Source organism: Dendrobates tinctorius, unplaced genomic scaffold, assembly GCF_039654945.1.
Source record: "Dendrobates tinctorius isolate UK_male_01 unplaced genomic scaffold, ASM3965494v1 ptg000006l, whole genome shotgun sequence".
NCBI lineage: Eukaryota > Metazoa > Chordata > Amphibia > Anura > Dendrobatidae > Dendrobates > Dendrobates tinctorius.
Genome location: NW_027361674.1, coordinates 3,425,941 through 3,448,165, shown reverse-complemented (window position 1 = coordinate 3,448,165; position 22,225 = coordinate 3,425,941). Strand labels below are relative to the sequence as shown.

The 22,225-nt window shown below is 45.2% G+C and overlaps 2 protein-coding genes across 2 annotated transcripts in view; one reads left to right on the top strand and one right to left on the bottom strand.

Moving 5' to 3' along the window:
* The window catches only part of PPP1R13B (protein phosphatase 1 regulatory subunit 13B), a 145,274-nt gene that overhangs the window by 37,090 nt on the left and 85,959 nt on the right, over positions 1–22,225 (top strand). The gene's annotated exons all lie outside the window — the stretch shown is intronic.
* LOC141084828 (uncharacterized) lies at positions 10,826–22,029 on the bottom strand. The gene is made up of 4 exons (XM_073569793.1): positions 22,003–22,029; positions 12,491–12,686; positions 12,165–12,324; positions 10,826–12,059 (listed from the first exon to the last, which is right to left on the bottom strand). Exons 1-4 carry the CDS (start codon positions 22,027–22,029, stop codon positions 10,880–10,882), a joined length of 1,563 nt encoding a protein of 520 aa, XP_073425894.1. The 3' UTR covers positions 10,826–10,879.

The window sequence follows — 22,225 nt, the reverse complement described above, 5'->3', positions numbered from 1 at the left end:
AAAACAGCGCTCCCACTTCTGTGCCAGATAACCAAGGACGTATCTATATGAGAGCGTTACTCTGCTGTAATATTACGGAGTATGCTGCAGTCAGGATGTCGGGTTACTTTTTTGTTCATTTGGGTCATATAATTTTTGATTTTTTTTCCTTTTTGTAAACTTTGCCTATTCACCTGTTAAACATTAGGGCAAAAAGAAGTTTAGTATTTTCCAGGTTTGTGCTAACTGCCCTTAGGATAGGTCATCAGTATCAGATTGGTGAAGATACGACACCTGAAACGGCCACTGATCACTTTTTTTGTAAACTTTGCCGAACAGTACAGTCCTGTACACGGTATAGTAGCCATTCCTATCCTGAACTCAACAGACTGGTAGGTAAATATGAGGCTGATGAGTTTGGGTCAGTGGACCCGCACCCCGTCCATACATTGTGTTCTGTTTTCTTGAGTGTGAATTTCCGGTGTCCGACACTGACTTAAAACATTTTCCAATGTGAATGGTGTAGTGCAGCGGTAGCACACTTATGCAGTGAAGAGGCAGTGACCCACAAAATTCAAACACAGTCTCTTTAATTTATTACTTCACACATTAAATGTCCATTTCACACACAAGTGCATATAACGTTAGTGTCCATTTCATAGCACTACATATTCCACTGCTTTAGATTGTCTCTAAACACGCTGGACCTCCCTTTTTCCAGTAACTGTGGGTGACTGCAGCGCCGTATTAAAGTCTCTTTACATACAGCTTTTCACAAGACACTATCTCCTTCAGTTTGCACAGTCACTAAACACGCTGGACCTCCCTTTGTCCAGTAACTGTGGGTGACTGCAGCGCCGTATTAAAGTCTCTTTACCTACAGCTTTTCACAAGACACTATCTCCTTCAGTTTGCACACTCACTAAACATGCTGGACCTCCCTTTGTCCAGTTTCCGTGGGTGACTGCAGCGGCGTGTTAATGTCTCTACTCATTTAGTTTGCAATCACTACACGCCAGTCTTCCTCTGACCGCACTGCTGTGTCAATGTCTTTTTATTCACACAGCCTTACCCAGTCCTTTATAACCTCTGGGTCGCAGCTGGGCACCAGAACCACCTGTTTGCAGCCATTAAACAAGCTAGTCCTCCTTCAGACACAGGACGTTCACCTCCGGGCACAGGACATCCACTTCCGAGACCAGTTACTGTGGACGGCAGCACCGCTGTGTATGCTGCAGGTGCCAGGCCTATTGGCTCCGCTCTGTCCTTTGTTGCCTCACACAGGCCGTGCTCTGCAATACCAACTTCTCTGCACAGTAACAAGCACCAACTCACTCTGGCCCTGACAATGGACCTGACACACCCAAACCCTTTCCTGCAGGGCTTTTAACAAAATAACCTGTGGCCTTTAGCCACATGGAAAATCTGGGCTGGAATGAAGTGGACTACATGACTTCCATCCTGCAGTCTGCTTCACAACACAACATCCCAGAGCAGGTTTTCCCTACATCTGCCTTGGACACTAGCATGTCCAAGACTAGCACTTATTTTATTTTTAGACTGCACTGCAGTCACAGCTATGCCCGTGACTGCCATGCACTCCTATGGCCTTCATACACCTCCGAGCACAACCTGGGGTGAACTTAAAGTGACCCCTACCTGTGACATTGGTCACTGCTTCACCATTGCAATCACAGCTACACCTGCGACTGCAGTGCCCCTCATGACCTCAATACGCCTCCATGCGTATCCTGGGGAGAACACAAAGTGACTCCTACCTGTGACATGGGTCACTCCCTCACAATGGAGATGAACAGCACAACTCTGTACTCCGTGTAGTGGCCGTTTTCAGGTACTGCAGCTCAGCTCCTATTGAGGTGAATCGGAGACAAGCGGCAGAACCCAGGAACGGCCTCTTTATTGTGAAAAAAAAACAGCTGGTCGGTGGTGGTGCTGGCGTGGCGGACCACCATCGGTCTGGTATTTATGACCTGTCCTAAAAAAAAAAAAAAAAGTTATCAATGTAATGTGAATCAAGAATTAGAATTTTTTTTGTTTCTCCCCAAAAATGACACCTCACCAGTTTCTAAGTTTGTTTTTGGTAATGCAGCGCAGTCTCATTCACGTCAGTACACCTTAGAGGCAGTGCCAGACACAACCTCTGATCGGGAGTGGCACTGTTTTTGGAAGAAGCCACAGTCTTTTTCTAATCTATACAACCTTCTTTGTATTGGAGTCCACAGCTTCACGCTGCTAAATAGAGGTCGTTCTGTAACGAGGTGTGAAACTGCTATATAGAGGTCGTCCTGTAACTAGGCTCCATGCTGCTATATAGAGGCCGTCCTGTAACGAGGCGCCTCACTACTATATAGAGGTCGTCCTGTAACGAGGTGTGAAACTGCTATATAGAGGTCGTCCTGTAACTAGGCTCCACGCTGCTATATAGAGGCCGTCCTGTAACGAGGCGCCTCGCTACTATATAGAGGTCGTCCTGTAACGAGGTGTGAAACTGCTATATAGAGGTCGTCCTGTAACTAGGCTCCACGCTGCTATATAGAGGCCGTCCTGTAACGAGGCGCCTCGCTACTATATAGAGGTCATCCTGTAACGAGGTGTGAAACTGCTATATAGAGGTCGTCCTGTAACTAGGCTCCACGCTGCTATATAGAGGCCGTCCTGTAACGAGGCGCCTCGCTACTATATAGAGGTTGTCCTGTAACTAGGCTCCACACTGCTATATAAAGGCCGTCCTGTAATGAGGCGCCTCGCTGCTATATAGAGGTCGTCCTATAACGAGGCACCTCTCTGCTATATAGAGGCCGTCCTGTAACGAGGTGCGAAGCTGCTATATAGAGGTCGTCCTGTAACGAGCTGTGAAGCTGCTATATATAGAGACCGTCCTGTAACTAGGCGCCACACTGCTATATAGATGCCGTCCTGTAACAAGGCGCCACACTGCTATATAGAGGTCGTCCTGTAACGAGGTGCGAAGCTGCTGTATAGAGGTCGTCCTGTAACGAGGTGTGAAGCTGCTGTATAGTGGTCGTCCTGTAACGAGGTGTGAAGCTGCTATATAGAGGTCGTCCTGTAACGAGGTGTGAAGCTGCTGTATAGAGGTCGTCCTGTAACGAGGTGCGAAGCTGCTATATAGAGGTCGTCCTGTAACGAGTCTCCACACTGCTATATAGAGGCCGTCCTGTAACGAGGCGCCTCGCTACTATATAGAGGTCGTCCTGTAACGAGGTGTGAAACTGCTATATAGAGGTCGTCCTGTAACTAGGCTCCACGCTGCTATATAGAGGCCGTCCTGTAACGAGGCGCCTCGCTACTATATAGAGGTTGTCCTGTAACTAGGCTCCACACTGCTATATAAAGGCCGTCCTGTAATGAGGCGCCTCGCTGCTATATAGAGGTCGTCCTATAACGAGGCACCTCTCTGCTATATAGAGGCCGTCCTGTAACGAGGTGCGAAGCTGCTATATAGAGGTCGTCCTGTAACGAGGTGTGAAGCTGCTATATATAGAGACCGTCCTGTAACTAGGCGCCACACTGCTATATAGATGCCGTCCTGTAACAAGGCGCCACACTGCTATATAGAGGTCGTCCTGTAACGAGGTGCGAAGCTGCTGTATAGAGGTCGTCCTGTAACGAGGTGTGAAGCTGCTGTATAGAGGTCGTCCTGTAACGAGGTGTGAAGCTGCTGTATAGAGGTTGTCCTGTAACGAGGTGTGAAGCTGCTGTATAGAGGTCGTCCTGTAACGAGGTGCGAAGCTGCTATATAGAGGTCGTCCTGTAACGAGGCTCCACACTGCTATATAGAGGCCATCCTGTAACGAGGCGCCTCGCTACTATATAGAGGTCGTCCTGTAACGAGGTGTGAAACTGCTATATAGAGGTCGTCCTGTAACTAGGCTCCACGCTGCTATATAGAGGCCGTCCTGTAACGAGGCGCCTCGCTACTATATAGAGGTTGTCCTGTAACTAGGCTCCACACTGCTATATAAAGGCCGTCCTGTAATGAGGCGCCTCGCTGCTATATAGAGGTCGTCCTATAACGAGGCACCTCTCTGCTATATAGAGGCCGTCCTGTAACGAGGTGCGAAGCTGCTATATAGAGGTCGTCCTGTAACGAGGTGTGAAGCTGCTATATATAGAGACCGTCCTGTAACTAGGCGCCACACTGCTATATAGATGCCGTCCTGTAACAAGGCGCCACACTGCTATATAGAGGTCGTCCTGTAACGAGGTGCGAAGCTGCTGTATAGAGGTCGTCCTGTAACGAGGTGTGAAGCTGCTGTATAGAGGTCGTCCTGTAACGAGGTGTGAAGCTGCTGTATAGAGGTTGTCCTGTAACGAGGTGTGAAGCTGCTGTATAGAGGTCGTCCTGTAACGAGGTGCGAAGCTGCTATATAGAGGTCGTCCTGTAACGAGGCTCCACACTGCTATATAGAGGCCATCCTGTAACGAGGCGCCTCGCTACTATATAGAGGTCGTCCTGTAACGAGGTGTGAAACTGCTATATAGAGGTCGTCCTGTAACTAGGCTCCACGCTGCTATATAGAGGCCGTCCTGTAACGAGGCGCCTCGCTACTATATAGAGGTTGTCCTGTAACTAGGCTCCACACTGCTATATAAAGGCCGTCCTGTAATGAGGCGCCTCGCTGCTATATAGAGGTCGTCCTATAACGAGGCACCTCTCTGCTATATAGAGGCCGTCCTGTAACGAGGTGCGAAGCTGCTATATAGAGGTCGTCCTGTAACGAGGTGTGAAGCTGCTATATATAGAGACCGTCCTGTAAGTAGGCGCCACACTGCTATATAGATGCCGTCCTGTAACAAGGCGCCACACTGCTATATAGAGGTCGTCCTGTAACGAGGTGTGAAGCTGCTATATATAGAGACCGTCCTGTAACAAGGCGCCACACTGCTATATAGAGGTCGTCCTGTAACGAGGTGCGAAGCTGCTATATAGAGGTCGTCCTGTAACGAGGTGTGAAGCTGCTATATATAGAGACCGTCCTGTAACTAGGCGCCACACTGCTATATAGATGCCGTCCTGTAACAAGGCGCCACACTGCTATATAGAGGTCGTCCTGTAACGAGGTGTGAAGCTGCTGTATAGAGGTCGTCCTGTAACGAGGTGTGAAGCTGCTGTATAGAGGTCGTCCTGTAACGAGGTGTGAAGCTGCTGTATAGAGGTCGTCCTGTAACGAGGTGTGAAGCTGCTGTATAGAGGTCGTCCTGTAACGAGGTGTGAAGCTGCTGTATAGAGGTCGTCCTGTAACGAGGTGCGAAGCTGCTATATAGAGGTCGTCCTGTAACGAGGCTCCACACTGCTATATAGAGGCCGTCCTGTAACGAGGCGCCTCGCTACTATATAGAGGTCGTCCTGTAACGAGGTGTGAAACTGCTATATAGAGGTCGTCCTGTAACTAGGCTCCACGCTGCTATATAGAGGCCGTCCTGTAACGAGGCGCCTCGCTACTATATAGAGGTTGTCCTGTAACTAGGCTCCACACTGCTATATAAAGGCCGTCCTGTAATGAGGCGCCTCGCTGCTATATAGAGGTCGTCCTATAACGAGGCACCTCTCTGCTATATAGAGGCCGTCCTGTAACGAGGTGCGAAGCTGCTATATAGAGGTCGTCCTGTAACGAGGTGTGAAGCTGCTATATATAGAGACCGTCCTGTAACTAGGCGCCACACTTCTATATAGAGGCCGTCCTGTAACGAGGCGCCTCGCTACTATATAGAGGTTGTCCTGTAACTAGGCTCCACACTGCTATATAAAGGCCGTCCTGTAATGAGGCGCCTCGCTGCTATATAGAGGTCGTCCTATAACGAGGCACCTCTCTGCTATATAGAGGCCGTCCTGTAACGAGGTGTGAAGCTGCTGTATAGAGGTCGTCCTGTAACGAGGTGTGAAGCTGCTGTGTAGAGGTCGTCCTGTAACGAGGTGTGAAGCTGCTGTATAGAGGTCGTCCTGTAACGAGGTGTGAAGCTGCTGTATAGAGGTCGTCCTGTAACGAGGTGCGAAGCTGCTATATAGAGGTCGTCCTGTAACGAGGCTCCACACTGCTATATAGAGGTCGTCCTGTAACTAGGCTCCACACTGCTATATAGAGGTCGTCCTGTAACTAGGCTCCACACTGCTATATAGAGGTCGTCCTGTAACTAGGCTCCACACTGCTATATAGAGGCCGTCCTGTAACAAGGCGCCACACTGCTATATAGAGACCGTCCTATAGCGAGGCGCACAGGGCTTCTGTATAACCGGAATAAGCGTTGTGTGATAACCATCTTTTTCTTTTATGAATTTACATAAGATATAATCTCATATTTGTTTTCTCACACGAGGAAGTCGCTGTAATATAGAAGCCGTTCTTCCTCTTTTACTTGCCTGCATTCCAGACGTATTATTTAAAGGGGTATTCCCGTCTTAGAACTTGGTGATATCACTATTACAATTGGTGGAGGCTGTCTTATGGGGCCCCCACTGATCCTGGGAATGAGGGGGCCACAGCTTCCCGGACCGCTACGCCAATATGCCAGGAGCGCCGTTATGCAGGGATAAATTAAAAGTGGATGCAGCGCTGTGCCGGTGCGGTGGCCTCTTTAGTCTCATGGTCTTAGGACCTCTGCCAATCGTATAGTGATTGGCCACCGCTTTATTTCATGGCAATCCTCCTCATATATATGATACTCCTTTACTATGACACCTAATCCTTTTTTAGAAGGATCACTTTAACAATATGCTGGTCACGCGGCATCCTGTTGCCGAATACCCCAGTGATTAGCTGTGATCGATGGTGTAACCTGCCGGCAAATGTTTAGTTTTCTTTCAGCACCTCCGCAGGGCGAATGAAGTATTGCACACAGTGGGCTTAGTATATAATACACATGTCAGGTCCCCCAGACCCAAAGATGCTTTTTCTTACCTCTCTAATTATTAGGTGTGGGTCTTGTATGGGGGGATTCCACTCTGTCTCCTTAATAGAGTATTTAGATATGAGTTATTTAAAGCAGAGAACCCCTTTAAGTGTCAGCTGATGATTTTTTTCTAGGGACAGTTCACACTAATGTAGCCCAGATGATATTTATTTTTTCAACCATATTATGGCCACAATTCTCAGTCCGACCGTGGTTTTTGGGTCCCACAATATATATACACTCACTGGCCACTTTATTAGGTACACCTGTCCAACTGTGTGTTAAGACTTAATTTCTAATCAGCCAATCACATGGCGGCAACTCAGTGCATTTAGGCATGTAGACATGGTCAAGACAATCTCCTGCAGTTCAAACCGAGCATCAGTATGGGGAAGAAAGGTGATTTGAGTGCCTTTGAACGTGGCATGATTGTTGGTGCCAGAAGGGCTGGTCTGAGAATTTCAGAAACTGATGATCTACTGGGATTTTCACGCTCAACCATCTCTAGGGTTTACAGAGAATGGTCCGAAAAAGAAAAAAAATCCAGTGAGCGGCAGTTCTGTGGCCGGAAATGCCATGTTGATGCCAGAGGTCAGAGGAGAATGGGCAGACTGGTTCGAGCTGATAGAAAGGCAACAGTGACTCAAATTGCCACCCGTTACAACCAAGGTAGGCAGAAGAGCATCTCTGAACGCACAGTGCGTCGAACTTTGAGGCAGATGGGCTACAGCAGCAGAAGACCACATTGGGTACCACTCCTCTCAGCTAAGAACAGGAAACTGAGGCTACAATTTGCACAAGCTCATCGAAATTGGACAGTAGAAGATTGGAAAAACGTTGCCTGGTCTGATGAGTCTCGATTTCTGCTGCGACATTCGGATGGTAGGGTCAGAATTTGGCGTAAACAACATGAAAGCATGGATCCATCCTGCCTTGTATCAACGGTTCAGGCTGGTGGTGGTGGTGTCATGGTGTGGGGAATTTTTTCTGGGCACTCTTTGGGCCCCTTGGTACCAATTGAGCATCGTTGCAACGCCACAGCCTACCTGAGTATTGTTGCTGACCATGTCCATCCCTTTATGACCACAATGTACCCAACATCTGATGGCTACTTTCAGCAGGATAATGCGCCATGTCATAAAGCTCGAATCATCTCAGATTGGTTTCTTGAACATGACAATGAGTTTACTGTACTCAAATGGCCTCCTCAGTCACCAGATCTCAATCCAATAGAGCATCTTTGGGATGTGGTGGAACGGGAGATTCGCATCAGGGATGTGCAGCCGACAAATCTGAGCCAACTGTGTAATGCCATCATGTCAATATGGTCCAAAATCTCTGAGGAATGCTTCCAGCACCTTGTTGAATCTCTGCCACGAAGAATTGAGGCAGTTCTGAAGGCAAAAGGGGGTCCAACCCCTTACTAGCATGGTGTACCTAATAAAGTGGCCAGTGAGTGTGTATATATATATATATATATATATATATATATATATATATATTATGACAAGCAGCACAAAAAATAAACAAACAATGCGGGTGCAAGCCTTCCAGGCATATGCCAAACCTCAAAAATAGTCCTCAAGATGAAAGCAGCACATCAGAGAGATTCCAGATAAAGTGCTATTTATTAGCCCATCAGGCTAGTCGCCCATACAGCGACGTTTCGGTCCTGCTTGAAAAAGGTCCACAATTCCTAGGACCCGAAACGTCGCTGGGCGTAGGGCGATACTTGAATCACATTGCAGTACCCTTCGCTCCTGGCATCGGCTGGCTACAGCGTGACTACATGGTCACACATCTGTGGCATGTCCTCAGGCTGGCACCCTTCTTTCACCACCATTACCCAGAGAAGAGGCAGCGATGTGTAATCACTCTTCACGTGCTCCTGGTAATGTGACCTGCACTGTCCCCCATTTGCATATTGCTTCCTTTAGTCAGCGGCTGACATCCTCCGTGGAGTGTACACAGCCCGTGTCATCCCATGAGCCAGCGCTGACTGTGTCATAACAAGCTGGAATATGGTGTCTGACGTCCAAATAGAAGTGTGACCGCGCCGCACACATGACTATAAAGTGTATATGGGTTCTCGTCAGCCGCATGACTGCTGCACAGGTGATACCATGGTGCCGGATACCGGGGAAACTGGGAATGTGGTGGCTCCGGATCGTGTCATTCGTTCCATCCAGTGGGTTAGTAGAACTGCTGGAGGGGTTTTGTTGTAGTTCAACAACTACGAGAAAGACGTCGGTTGCTGACCAATGACTTAGGGCAGGGGGCCTCACGTTTTTTTTTTTTTTTTTTTTTTTTTTTTACATTGAGCGCAAAATTTAGTTCTGAGTAAGGGTGCCTTCTTATCAATGATCTGTGAGCCCCCTTATTATGTAGTAGAGCCCTCGGTGCCCACTTATCAATGATCTCTTATCAAGTAATAGAGCCTTCTGTGCCCCCTCGTCAAGTAGTAATGGTCTGTGAGCCCCCTCATCAAGTAGTAATGGTCTGTGAGCCCCCTCATCAAGTAGTAATGGTCTGCGAGCCCCCTCATCAAGTAGTAATGATCTGCGAGCCCCCTCATCAAGTAGTAATGATCTGCGAGCCCCCTCATCAAGTAGTAATGGTCTGCGAGACCCTTATCATGTAGTAATGATCTGCGAGCCCCCTTATCATGTAGTAATGGTCTGCGAGCCCCCTCATCAAGTAGTAATGCTCTCGGTGCCCCCTTATCATGTAATAGGACCCTCTTATTAGGTTGTAATGCTCTCGGTGCCCCCTTATCATGTAGTAATGATCTGTGAGCCCCCTTATCATGTAGTAATGCTCTCGGTGCCCCCTTATCATGTAGTAATGCTCTCGGTGCCCCCTTATCATGTAGTAATGATCTGTGAGCCCCCTTATCATGTAGTAATGCTCTCGGTGCCCCCTTATCATGTAGTAATGATCTGTGAGCCCCCTTATCATGTAGTAATGCTCTCGGTGCCCCCTTTTTATGTAGTAATGATCTGTGAGCCCCCTTATCATGTAGTAATGCTCTCGTGCCCCCTTATCATGTAGTAATGCTCTTTGAGCCCCCTTATCATGTAGTAATGCTCTCGGTGCCCCCTTATCATGTAGTAATGATCTGTGAGCCCCCTTATCATGTAGTAATGCTCTCGGTGCCCCCTTATCATGTAGTAATGATCTGTGAGCCCCCTTATCATGTAGTAATGCTCTCGGTGCCCCCTTATCATGTAGTAATGATCTGTGAGCCCCCTTATCATGTAGTAATGCTCTCGGTGCCCCCGTATCATGTAGTAATGATCTGTGACCCCCCTTATCATGTAGTAATGCTCTCGTGCCCCCTTATCATGTAGTAATGATCTGTGAGCCCCCTTATCATGTAGTAATGATCTGTGAGCCCCCTTATCATGTAGTAATGATAATATATTTTTTTTTTTATATATATATATTTTTATATATATATATTTTTATATTTTTATATATTTATATATATATTTTTATATATATATTTATATATTTATATATATATTTAAAAAAAAAAATATATATATATATATATATATATATATATATATAATATAATATATTTATTTTTTTTGGTGGTTTCCCTTTCTTTACTTTATACCGGATGGTCAGCCATCCAACTCTGAAAGGGATACTATATTTCATTTTTTTTTTATTTATATTTATATATATATATATATATATATATATATATATATATAATATATATATATAAAAAAAAAAAAAATGAAAAATAGTATCCCTTTCAGAGTTGGATGGCTGACCATCCGGTATAAAGTAAAGAAAAACAAACCATAGTGTAGGGCGCAGTGTGTGCAGGCGGCGAAAGACACAATAACCAAACATTATTTTGAAATAAAAATATAACATTTATTTTACTTATTTTTTAGTTGCTGGAAACTGGGGGGTGTGGAGGGATGAGGAACGGCTTTGGGTGGAGTAAGGGGTTCTAGGGGAAGGAGGAACCAAAGAAGTGGGGGAAGGGAGCCGAGGCAAGGAAAGTTGTGAAGTGGGAGGTGAGGGAGGGTAAGAGTCCTCCTCTTTGTTTTTTTATGACGGTGGCCCGTCGTCTTGCTGCTGTCCTCGCTTGAGCCTGAGGACTGGCTAGACCCCGGGGACCGCCTTGAGCCTCTGGAACGCCTGGAGGCTGTGGACTGGCTGGAGCTGGGGGACCGCCTGGCGCTTGTGGACCGCCTGCCAGGATCTTGTACCTGCTGTGGCATGCTGGTGGTGGTGGATGTCCTGGCAGGGGCCGTAAATATTGAATGCGGGTCCCCCAGCTGATGCTGCTCCGAGGTGGTGGTGGCGGTCCATGCAGGCGTGGTGGCTGTGGCGGTCCATACCGGGTGGTCCTCCCGCTGGTGGTGGTGGTGGCGGCGCTACAGGCAGGGGTGGTGACGACGGGCCATCCAGTGGTGGTGGCGGCAGCAGTGGTGGGCCAGGCAGGAGCAGCGCTTGGCATGGTGTTGGCGGGTAAGTGTCCAGCTGCACTCGGACTTGGGGCGGTATATTGGTGTCCGGCGAGGCTTGGAAGTGTGGTGGCTGTGCAGTGATATGCAGCAGAAGTAGGTAATGCTGTAAAACGAGTCAGGGGTGGCACCGGTGGAAATGCCACCGCTGACTGCTGCATAATCCTACTCTGCTGCATAGCCTGCATAAAAGCATTGTTGCAGGCCTGCATGACAGTCAACTGGAGGTCAGGGGTAAGGTGTTCCGCCGTGTCCCGAGCTATTTGGGTGTAAAAATGATGCGCTGGTCTGGCGAGGTCGACTTCCAGGCGCTCAAGGCGACACTCGATAGACTTGTAGCGTTGGTCCAAAAGGAGGAAACCACTCTCAAGTCTATCGGAGAGTGCCTTGAGGCTACTCTGAAAGACCGAGCTCAATTCAACGAACTCGGGCATGAGAGGCCTGTCCAAGGTCCTCTGCCGCTGCTGGCGGGAAGTGCCCGCAAAACCAGTGGCAGAGACCTGGGACAGGGGAACACCTGAGCGACCAGCTTCCTGGTCTCCAGATGACTGTGGTGCAGACCTGCAAGGTGCTTCCTCGCTGATGGATGGCTGGGAGGGGTCCGGGGCAGCTTGATGAAGGACCGCTTCGGGCCCAGGTTGCAGGGTGCTGCTCCAGGTGCTGTGAAAAGAAAAGAAAGAAATTACTACCATAAATTAACAATCGCCAACTCCTGTGGAATAGAAAAGCACAGAATAAAACACAATACAACTAGAAAATACTTACGTTCGGGAGGCAAGGACCGGTCTTAAAAATGCCAAGGCACGATGGTATCTGTACTTCGTGCCGGTCCTTGCCGCAGCACCACTGCGAACCTTATTCTCCTGACGGATATCCCTGTTGAAGCGGTCCTTCATCGAGCGCCAACGGGTTCTGACTTTGTTCACTGTGGTGGAAAAAAAAAAAAAGAAAAAAAGTAAGACTATGCACTGGAGGCTGTGATCATCCAACTGTGTGTGATGATAGAAACTCCATGGAGTTAATAGCATCACACACAGTTGGGTGATCCCGGCCAAGATCACTGCTGCATCACACTGCATTTAAATACTTACGAAAATCCTTGCGGACCCGGGGAGAGGCGTTGTCCCAGCCATCCATCAGCGATGCGGCCACCTCGTTCCAGAGCCGCCGGATCACCACGTTGTCCGAGTGCAGTTGGTGACGGGTGTCCCACAACGGGACTCGCTCCTGGACTAGACGGATGAGCTCGTCGTTGTCCAGGGCGAGGTCCTCCTCCCGCTGTGGAGCCTAGAAAAGAAAGACAAGCATTAATCTTTGAAAGATTTTAAAATAAAAAATCTTGAAAACTAGCTGAAGAGCCCGGCGCTGCCTGGGCATAGTAACTCTGTGGTTAGTTATAGAAAATTATAATTATCCTCCATCCCATAGTCCCGTGCCCATATTCCATCATACATATCCTCCATCCCATAGTCCTGTGCCCATATACCCATCATACATATTCGCCATCCCATAGTCCTGTGCCCATATACCCATCATACATATTCGCCATCCCATAGTCCTGTGCCCATATACCCGTCATACATATCCTCCATCCCATAGTCCCGTGCCCATATACCATCATACATATCCTCCATCCCATGCCCATATACCCATCATATACAGTCATATGTAAAAGTTTGGGCACCCCTATTAATGTTAACCTTTTTTCTTTATAACAATTTTGGTTTTTGCAACAGGTATTTCAGTTTCATATATCTAATAACTGATGGACTCAGTTATATTTCTGGATTCAAATGAGGTTTATTGTACTAACAGAAAATGTGCAATCTGCATTTAAACAAAATTTCACCGGTGCAAAAGTATGGGCACCCTTATCATTTTCTTGATTTGAACACTCCTAACTACTTTTTACTGACTTCCTGAAGCACTAAATTGGTTTTGTAACCTCATTGAGCTTTGATCTTCATAGCCAGGTGTATCAAATCATGAGAAAAGGTATTTAAAGTGGCCACTTGCAAGTAGTTCTCCTATTTGATTCTCCTATGAAGAGTGGCATCATGGGCTCCTCAAAACAACTCTCAAATGATCTGAAAGCAAAGATTATTCAACATAGCTTTTCAGGGGAAGGATACAAAAAGTTGTCTCAGAGATTTAACCTGTCAGTTTCCACTGTGAGGAACATAGTAAGGAAATGGAAGAACACAGGTACAGTTCTTGTTAAGCCCAGAAGTGGCAGGCCAAGAAAAATATCAGAAAGGCAGAGAAGAAGAATGCTGAGAACAGTCAAGGACAATCCACAGACCACCTCCAAAGACCTGCAGCATCATCTTGCTGCAGATGGTGTCACTGTGCATCGGTCAACAATACAGCGCACTTTGCACAAGGAGAAGCTGTATCGGAGAGTGATGTGAAAGAAGCCGTTTCTGCAAGCACGCCACAAACAGAGTCGCCTGAGGTATGCAAAAGCACATTTGGACAAGCCAGTTACATTTTGGAAGAAGGTCCTGTGAACTGATGAAACAAAGATTGAGTTGTTTGGTCATACAAAAAGGCGTTATGCATGCGCTGTATTGTTGACCGATGCACAGTGACACCATCTGCAGCAAGATGATGCTGCAGGTCTTTGGAGGTGGTCTGTGGATTGTCCTTGACTGTTCTCACCATTCTTCTTTTCTGCCTTTCTGATATTTTTCTTGGCCTGCCACTTCTGGGCTTAACAAGAACTGTACCTGTGTTCTTCCATTTCCTTACTATGTTCCTCACAGTGGAAACTGACAGGTTAAATCTCTGAGACAACTTTTTGTATCCTTCCCCTGAAAAGCTATGTTGAATAATCTTTGTTTTCAGATCATTTGAGAGTTGTTTTGAGGAGCCCATGATGCCACTCTTCATAGGAGAATCAAATAGGAGAACTACTTGCAAGTGGCCACTTTAAATACCTTTTCTCATGATTTGATACACCTGGCTATGAAGTTCAAAGCTCAATGAGGTTACAAAACCAATTTAGTGCTTCAGGAAGTCAGTAAAAAGTAGTTAGGAGTGTTCAAATCAAGAAAATGATAAGGATGCCCATACTTTTGCACCGGTGAAATTTTGTTTAAATGCAGATTGCACATTTTCTGTTAGTACAATAAACCTCATTTGAATCCAGAAATATAACTGAGTCCATCAGTTATTAGATATATAAAACTGAAATAGCTGTTGCAAAAACCAAAATTGTTATAAAGAAAAAAGGTTAACATTAATAGGGGTGCCCAAACTTTTACATATGACTGTATATCCTCCATCCCATAGTCCCGTGACCATATACCATCATACATATCCTCCATCCCATAGTCCCGTGCCCATATACCCAAACAAACAAACATACACACACACACACACACATACACACTTTGAGCTTTAGATATTGATAAACAAGCCATGAAAAAATTATTTGTTTTAAATGAAAATAAATGCAAAAAAGCAACAAACATCTAAAAAAACAACCATGAAAATTTAAAAAAAAAAAAATTAAAAAATACCAAAAAAAAAATAAACCAGACTAGAAAATAAGTAAAAAAAAAAAAAACAGTCCGTCTGTACTTAAATCACGTCTTCCCGCCCGCACTTGGCCTTGCTGCTCCTGCCGTTCCTCCGGTGGTGGTGGCGTGATGGAGGATGAGGTCTGAAAATTAAACCAAAAAAATTAATCACATGTGTTTATTTTTTCCAATCCATACGGAAGCATAGTACTCACTTCTTCTGCCTCTTGCCCTGTCCCAGGGACATATTCCTCACCAGATGAAGACATGCTGCAATAAAAAAAAAAAAGAGACATAAGTACATAGAAATGTATTGAAATTTCAGCCAGACATTAGGTTTTTCATACTTACATTGGTGCAGCTTGTGCTGTGTGTCCACTCGTGAGCAATCCTTAAAGTATTGTGGAATCCCAGTGCCCACACCATTTTATCACCTTGGTTTAATTTTTTTTTTTACTGTCTAGACCACATTTCAGTCATGTTTATTTTAAAAACGCATGCGCATAAAAACGCAAGCGTGCGCAATACCATGCGCAAGTATTGCGCTCCCATAGGCTCCAATGTGGTGTTTTTGCGCATTCCGTGCGCATTCCGTGCGCATGCGTTGTTTTAACGAGACAGGGCGGAACCAAAAATGCAACATGTTGCGTCTGACGCGCCTGGCGCGAAAGACAAAAAAACGCATGCGCACGAAAGCGCAAGTATGCGCAAGACCATGCGCACAAAATGTTAAATATAGGTGCGCAGTGCGCATGCGCACTGGTGCGCACGATGCGCTGCGCACAAAAGCGCAAATGTGAAACCAGCCTAAGGTTAAATCTGTGTGAAAGTTGGATTAAGTATTTTATTCTGTGTTGCACCTCTCATCACTGTGATACATGTAGATTACTTAGTAGCAACATCATGGGCATTAATCCTTAAAACAGGGTCTATGGGGAATCTAAGCATGTGTCGTTCTGGCTACTGTATACTGTAAGGCCGGTTTCGCGCATCAGGGTTTTTTTTGCGTATGTGCTACCTGTCTTTTTTTGTGGGATAGACCCACTGCAATGAATGTTAAATTTTTCACGTATATTTTTTTAATTTTTTGCAATTGGTAAAAGAATAAAAATGGGATCACGTCCAACTTTGATTCGTTTTGCAGATCAAACCCACCAATGCAAGTAAGTGGCGCGGTGAGAAAATGTTTGAGACCTGACCCCTCCATTACTTTTTTGGAAGATTCTAGGTTTTGTTTCTTGGGTTCTAGCACTTATTTAAGCCGGATCGACCTTAAAGAGGTGTTCCCATTCTCCAAGATCCTATCTCAGTATGTAGCAGGTGTAATAATAGCAATTACCTCCAAATAGAAATGTAGTTTAGTTCTTTTGATTAGCTATTTTTGTTACCCCATGTGCAGGGCGTTGCTGTAGCTTAGGTATCCATGGTTACGAACACTAACAACTAACTCACTATATGAGTGGTCATAACCATGGATACCTAAGCTACAGCAATTCACTGGACATGGGGTAAGCAACATAGCTAATCAGAAGAACTATACTACATATCAAATTGGGGGAATTCGCTAATATTATTATTATTACACCTACTACATATTGTGATAGGATCTTGGAGATGGGTATATCCCTTTAAATCGCTTTCAGACAGGAGCAATATCCTCTATATAAATAATCCCAGTAAGGAATATATAGCAGGTGGATATTTAATTTACATAGAAGGGTCGGATTCTTGCTTTGTTCAGTTTCTCTACAGCGCCTCCACAGGGGAAGTAAAGCATTACATTGGGCCCATTATAAAACTAAGTGGTCCATATAACAGGGCTGTGGAGTTGGAGTCGGAGTCGGAGTTGGAGTCGGTATAAAATGGACCGACTCCTAAAATATATAATAAATTGGGTACAGTAATTCAATGCAGGATGTGCTGAATATTTTTTCATAGGAGTTTGGGAAAGTTATGAAATGTCCTATAAATGGCTGTTATATTCCTGATCTAAGGCTACATTCACACACAGCGTTTTTCCTGTGTTTTTTGAGGATACGTTTTTCAGCTGCAAAAGCTGATCATCTTTTTAAAAAACTGCATCACCTGAAAGGTTTTTGAGCTCATAGATAATGTTTTCAATAGCAAAAGCAGATTAGAAATCTGCTCTATCTATCCATTTATCCATATCGTATCTGTACCAAAAAGAATGAAAACCGGGTAGTACACCAATATATATTCTGTTCTATCTAAACATCTTGATTATTGGATCATAAAAATGATTAAATGTCTGAGGTTCACATTGTACTACAATAAATTTTTCACTTAAATATAAGCAATATGTGTGGGAGTCGTGGAGTTGGAGTCGGTGTAAGGGAAATTGAGGAGTCGGAGTCGCAGGTTTGGCTTACCGACTCCACAGCCCTGCCATATAATGCCCCAACTAGGCCGAGTCCTGTAAAGAAAGAAAAAAAAAAAAAAGACAGACGCATTTTGTTAAAAAAAAAACTGCAGCAGAAAACCACACCATGGTCACAATGTGTGAACAGAGCCATAGACGACGTTCGCAACTTGCCTATATATAGCAGCTCGTTGTGTTCGCCTCTTGTATTTGAGTGGCTGGAGGTAAAATGATCAATCATTGTCTACTACCCTAATTAATTTTCTCAAGGAACCGTCCTCTTGTCTTATTACGATGAATTGCCGCGTACAATTACATAAACTGCCGTTCATGTCTCGTTGCTGTGCCCGCTTATATATCAGACTTCCAATTTTTTTGGCATCTTTACGGTCTCTTAGATTGCACCCTGATTCTGCATTTATAATGAGGGGTGCATGGTCACAAATGATATCCTTGTAATATTGCAAAGCTCCATGGAATAAATGGCGCTCTAATAACAAATAATAATAATATTGGGGATCCTCGTAGATGTTGCAGCGCCCCCTGCAGGCGCCTCGTAGCTGGTCCTTCCTGCACCTGCGGCCGGGCTCCTGTCCTTTTGACTCGGGCTTTCATTCCTTGAATATTTACACCGCAGCGTTATTATGTGACGACCTTTCAGCACCAGCATGAAAACATGTTGTGCGGGTTCGGGGCAGTCCAGGGGATGATTATGGTGACTTAGATACATGTCCTAAACACTCTTTGCAGTTGTTTTGTCTGCGCAGGGATGATGGCGTATGTCTCTGCTGCTATAACACATTCTCCGGTAACGGGAGGTTTCTTGTTCTAAGGCATTTACCACCAGACTCGGGGAGGCAGGAAAAAGAATATAACATAACCAAATTCATTTCCTTAGAATAAGTTTTGTCTAGAGGCGTAACTTGGAGCAAAACCTGTAAAGGGGCCATAGCCTGTCCTGCGCCTTTCTATGTATCTAATGTCTTCATACTTAAAGGGGTATTCCCATCTCAATATGTAGTAGTTGTGATAATATTAGCAAATACCTCCAATTATAGATGTGGTATAGTTCTTCTGATTAGCTTTGTCACTTACCCCTTTATAATCCAGAACTATGGAAAACAGTAGATCATCAGGGGAACTGCATAAATCACATGGTCACCAACTTAAAATTAAAAGGGTGCCGCGTAATAGCACGGTTCTCCTATAGAAAGCCACAACCAAAGCTGGTATAGTCAGGTGCTTTCTGCAGCCTCTGCGTCAGCAATGTGGCTTCTGCCATTGTGTCAAGGCCTCCCTTCACCATGTGCTACGTGCAGACCCCTCTCCAGTGGTGGTCTCTAGGGCCAGCCTAAGTATATTAAAGTCTTGGGTCTAGTTAAAGCCATGTACAGGTGCAGTAAGAATGCCAGTGGCTGCCATCAGCTTTTTTTTTTGTCTTTTTGACACATCCAAAAAGTGAATGCAGTTTTCCTTTCTAATGAGCGGTTCTCCTTCTACAAACCATGGCCCTTCTAAGCCCCACGTCTCTCCGGGAGAGCAGGATATGATGATATAGCTCCTACATGCAAAGCCCCGCTCCTCCCCTCTTCCTTCCTGACGCTGTCTCATCGCATTATTGTCCTGTGTAGTAATGGTATCCGATGCAGAAGGGGAAGCGATCAGGGATCGCACAGGGAACAGTGTTACACTAGCCCGGCCGCTATTGTCGTCGTCTTACATTGTTTTATTTCAGTGGATCTGCCTCCAAAATTCACAACACAAACCACACGCAATAATAAACAGATCCCTTGGACCTCATGAGGCTGGTGTGCTTCCTTTGAAAAAACCCCATATCCGAATGGCTGTGTAATCCTGACACACTAGGGGTTGCACTCATGTTGTGAATAGGCATGGATGTTCAAGGTAAGTATATGAGTTTCATCAGGTTTACTAATTTATCCAGTTTCCCATATTGGATCCTCTTCAAAGATGACATGTAGCTTGCCAGAGATATGTAAAAAAATTTTTTTACAACTGGGCGTGGTTTCAGGGTAGACTTTTAGGACCACGCCCACTTGGCTATAAAGACTAGCTTTGTATACAGGGAAGAGGAGGCCACATCTGGGGAACGGAGAGGCGCAGGAACAAAAGAAAAAGCGTCGGATTCAGGAGAACAGCAGCATTTACGCCAGGTTTACATATTTATGGCAAGTGACAGGTTTTCATTAAAACTACAGTAAGTTTTAAAAAACCTTAAATTTGGTAATTTTTTTTATCTTTTATTATGTACTAAGCATATGGCAATTTGATATGAAGATTTTCTTTTTTTTTTTTTGGGCCGTCTATTGAAATTCCACCTCGCCTGCACTAATACTAACGCCTTGGCCCTTTAACATGAGGGTCCTCATATACCCCTTGTCTACATAGGCGCTTCCAGGTCTTGGCCTGACTTCTTGTCCCCATGTTCTCGCCGCCCCAGGGTGCACGGTGTACAGATCTCTCCCAGCGCCTGTTGCCTAATTAGGCGAAGCTTTATCCACCGTATCGTGGAGCTGTCACGTCCGCGGCCTGCTTTTTGTCCTCACTGCTCCTTATCAGCAGCGTCCTCCAAATAGCAGCAGCACAGCTCGCCTGCACGGGCTCTCCTCGCTGAGATCCGGGGCTCCCACCGCTTTTTCCCTAAATGATCCCCTTTTTCCGCGCAATTTCACATGAAGAATCTGTTCGCCATGATCCTGAAGAGCCTCATAACTAAAGCCAAGGACAAGTCGCTGCCGCGGGAGAAGGCGGGAGCCATATCTGCGAAGATCCACAAGAAGGTAGAGGTCGCTTTTTTTTTTTTTTTTTTTTTTTTGCAGATGTAGCAGAGCTAAGTTTGACATTATTGTATTTGTACATACAAGCAAATTTACTCTACTGTCACATTATGAGAATTGTACCCATTTTGCTGGGTGTCTGCCGTTCAGAGGTCTGGGAAAGCTGGGTGGCATGGCACACAGAAGTGATAGCTATAACTGTTGGGATATGTCTAGAAATAATCACCTATTTGTCTATTTGCGTGTATTAGTTTCCTCTCCTAGACATCACGTAGAAATAAGCCGAGCATCCAGCAAACGTTTCTTTGCGTTGTATGAATAAGAAGCAGGCCAAGTTTCCATAGCTTTTTAGGTTTCTGGATTGCATTGAATGTGTTTTTTTTTTTTTTTTTTTTTTTTTTTTTTAGACCAGTATTATGCTTCGCTCCGTTCTCGTAGGCGACTGCATAATGTGTCTCATAGCGTCCTCATGGGCGTTGGTTTCTACTCCATCAGGGATAGGTCTAATTTGCAAAAATACCCAAATTCTATCACTAATTCAGCCAAATAGTCAATTTTCATTTAGGAATAAAAAGCCAAATATCTTGTTGAAAAAACAAAATAATTGTCCTAATTTGTTAATTGTTGGAACAAATGTTAATATTCAGTAGATGGTGGCATGATTGGAAAAATCAATGGTCTTGAAGTTGAAAGAATGAGATGATGGAGGAGAGGCCGGGCTCACAATCTGTTGTTGTTCATCCCAAAGGTGTTGGATGAGGTTGAGGTCCCCAAACATGTCTTTATGGACTGGTCACAGTCAGGGCCAGCGTTAGGGGCAGGCAGACTTGGCAGCTGCCTAGGGCCCCTGCTCACTCAAGGGCCCCCAGCCAGTGGTGTGCCGTAACAGGTCATGGAGAACAAAAATAAGCCTTCCCCAAACTGCCCATAGAGCTGGAAGCTACAATTGTCCAAAATGCCTTTTGGTGAAGAAGTAAGATTTTCCTTCACTGGAACTAAAGCGCCAAGACCGACCCTTGAAAAAACAAGCCCATAGGCTAATACTATAGGCTTGTTTTTTTGGGGTCAGCCTCGGGCCTTTAGTTCCATTGAAGGAAAATCTTATTTCTTCAGCAAAAGACATTTTGGAAAATTATCTTTCCTCCACCAAACTGTACAGCGTCACAATGCAGTCAGGCTTGTATTGTTCTCCTGGCATTCACCAAACCCAGACACGTCCATCAGAGAAGTGTGATCCGTCACTGTACAGACGTCTCCTCCAGACACCACTCCATCCGACACTCGGCATTGTGCTTGGTGATGTAAGGCTGCATGCAGCTGCTCAGCTAGTTGTGTGAGCCAATGCTTTAATGGACATATATATTTTATTCCTATAATATACACACTATCTTTTATTCTTCTGGTACGTCAGGAGCTATTCTAAGTAAATAACAAAGGAATTTCATAAAAACATAGAAAAAAACAATTCTTTTTAGTTTGGAATCCATAATACTGGATAAGTCATATGTTGTCAGATGTAGAAATGTGTACAACTCCCATATACGCCACCATTCTTATTAAGAGGTGCTAGAAAATACATGTACGGTAAATAAAGAAGCTCTTGTTCTGTCTGGTGACACACGAGGAGACGTCCTCTCCGGTGACCTAGTTTCTGCACCCAAATTACATGTACACAGTCAAATAAGCAGAAGAATGAACCTGCGGTGGATGTTCCTCCGGGTGTACCGGCACATTAGCATTGCTTATTTAGTGTCTGCATCTGAATACATAATCGCCTTCTTCCGTAGGGTTTATTTTTATTCACACGTCGCAAGTAAGAGCCATAAATCTCAGTCCTCTCTAGTGCCCTTACAGAGTCTTCCATGTTATTTTTGATGACCCTTCCCTGCTTGAAATTTTACCTTGTAAATAGCCAGGACGTTACGCATTTGCAAACCCCAAATTATTAAAAATTCTGTAATAATCATAGACAAAGTGGAATAGTTTCCTTTATTGTTTATGGGTCATGAGCCTTATAAAGAATAGGTTAAAGCAAGACTCCGAGTCAACTGATAGACTGCTATGTGTAGTGCAGGATCGGAGAGAGGGCGGCACAGGGTGTTGGCATCTTGTCTTGCCCTGCCA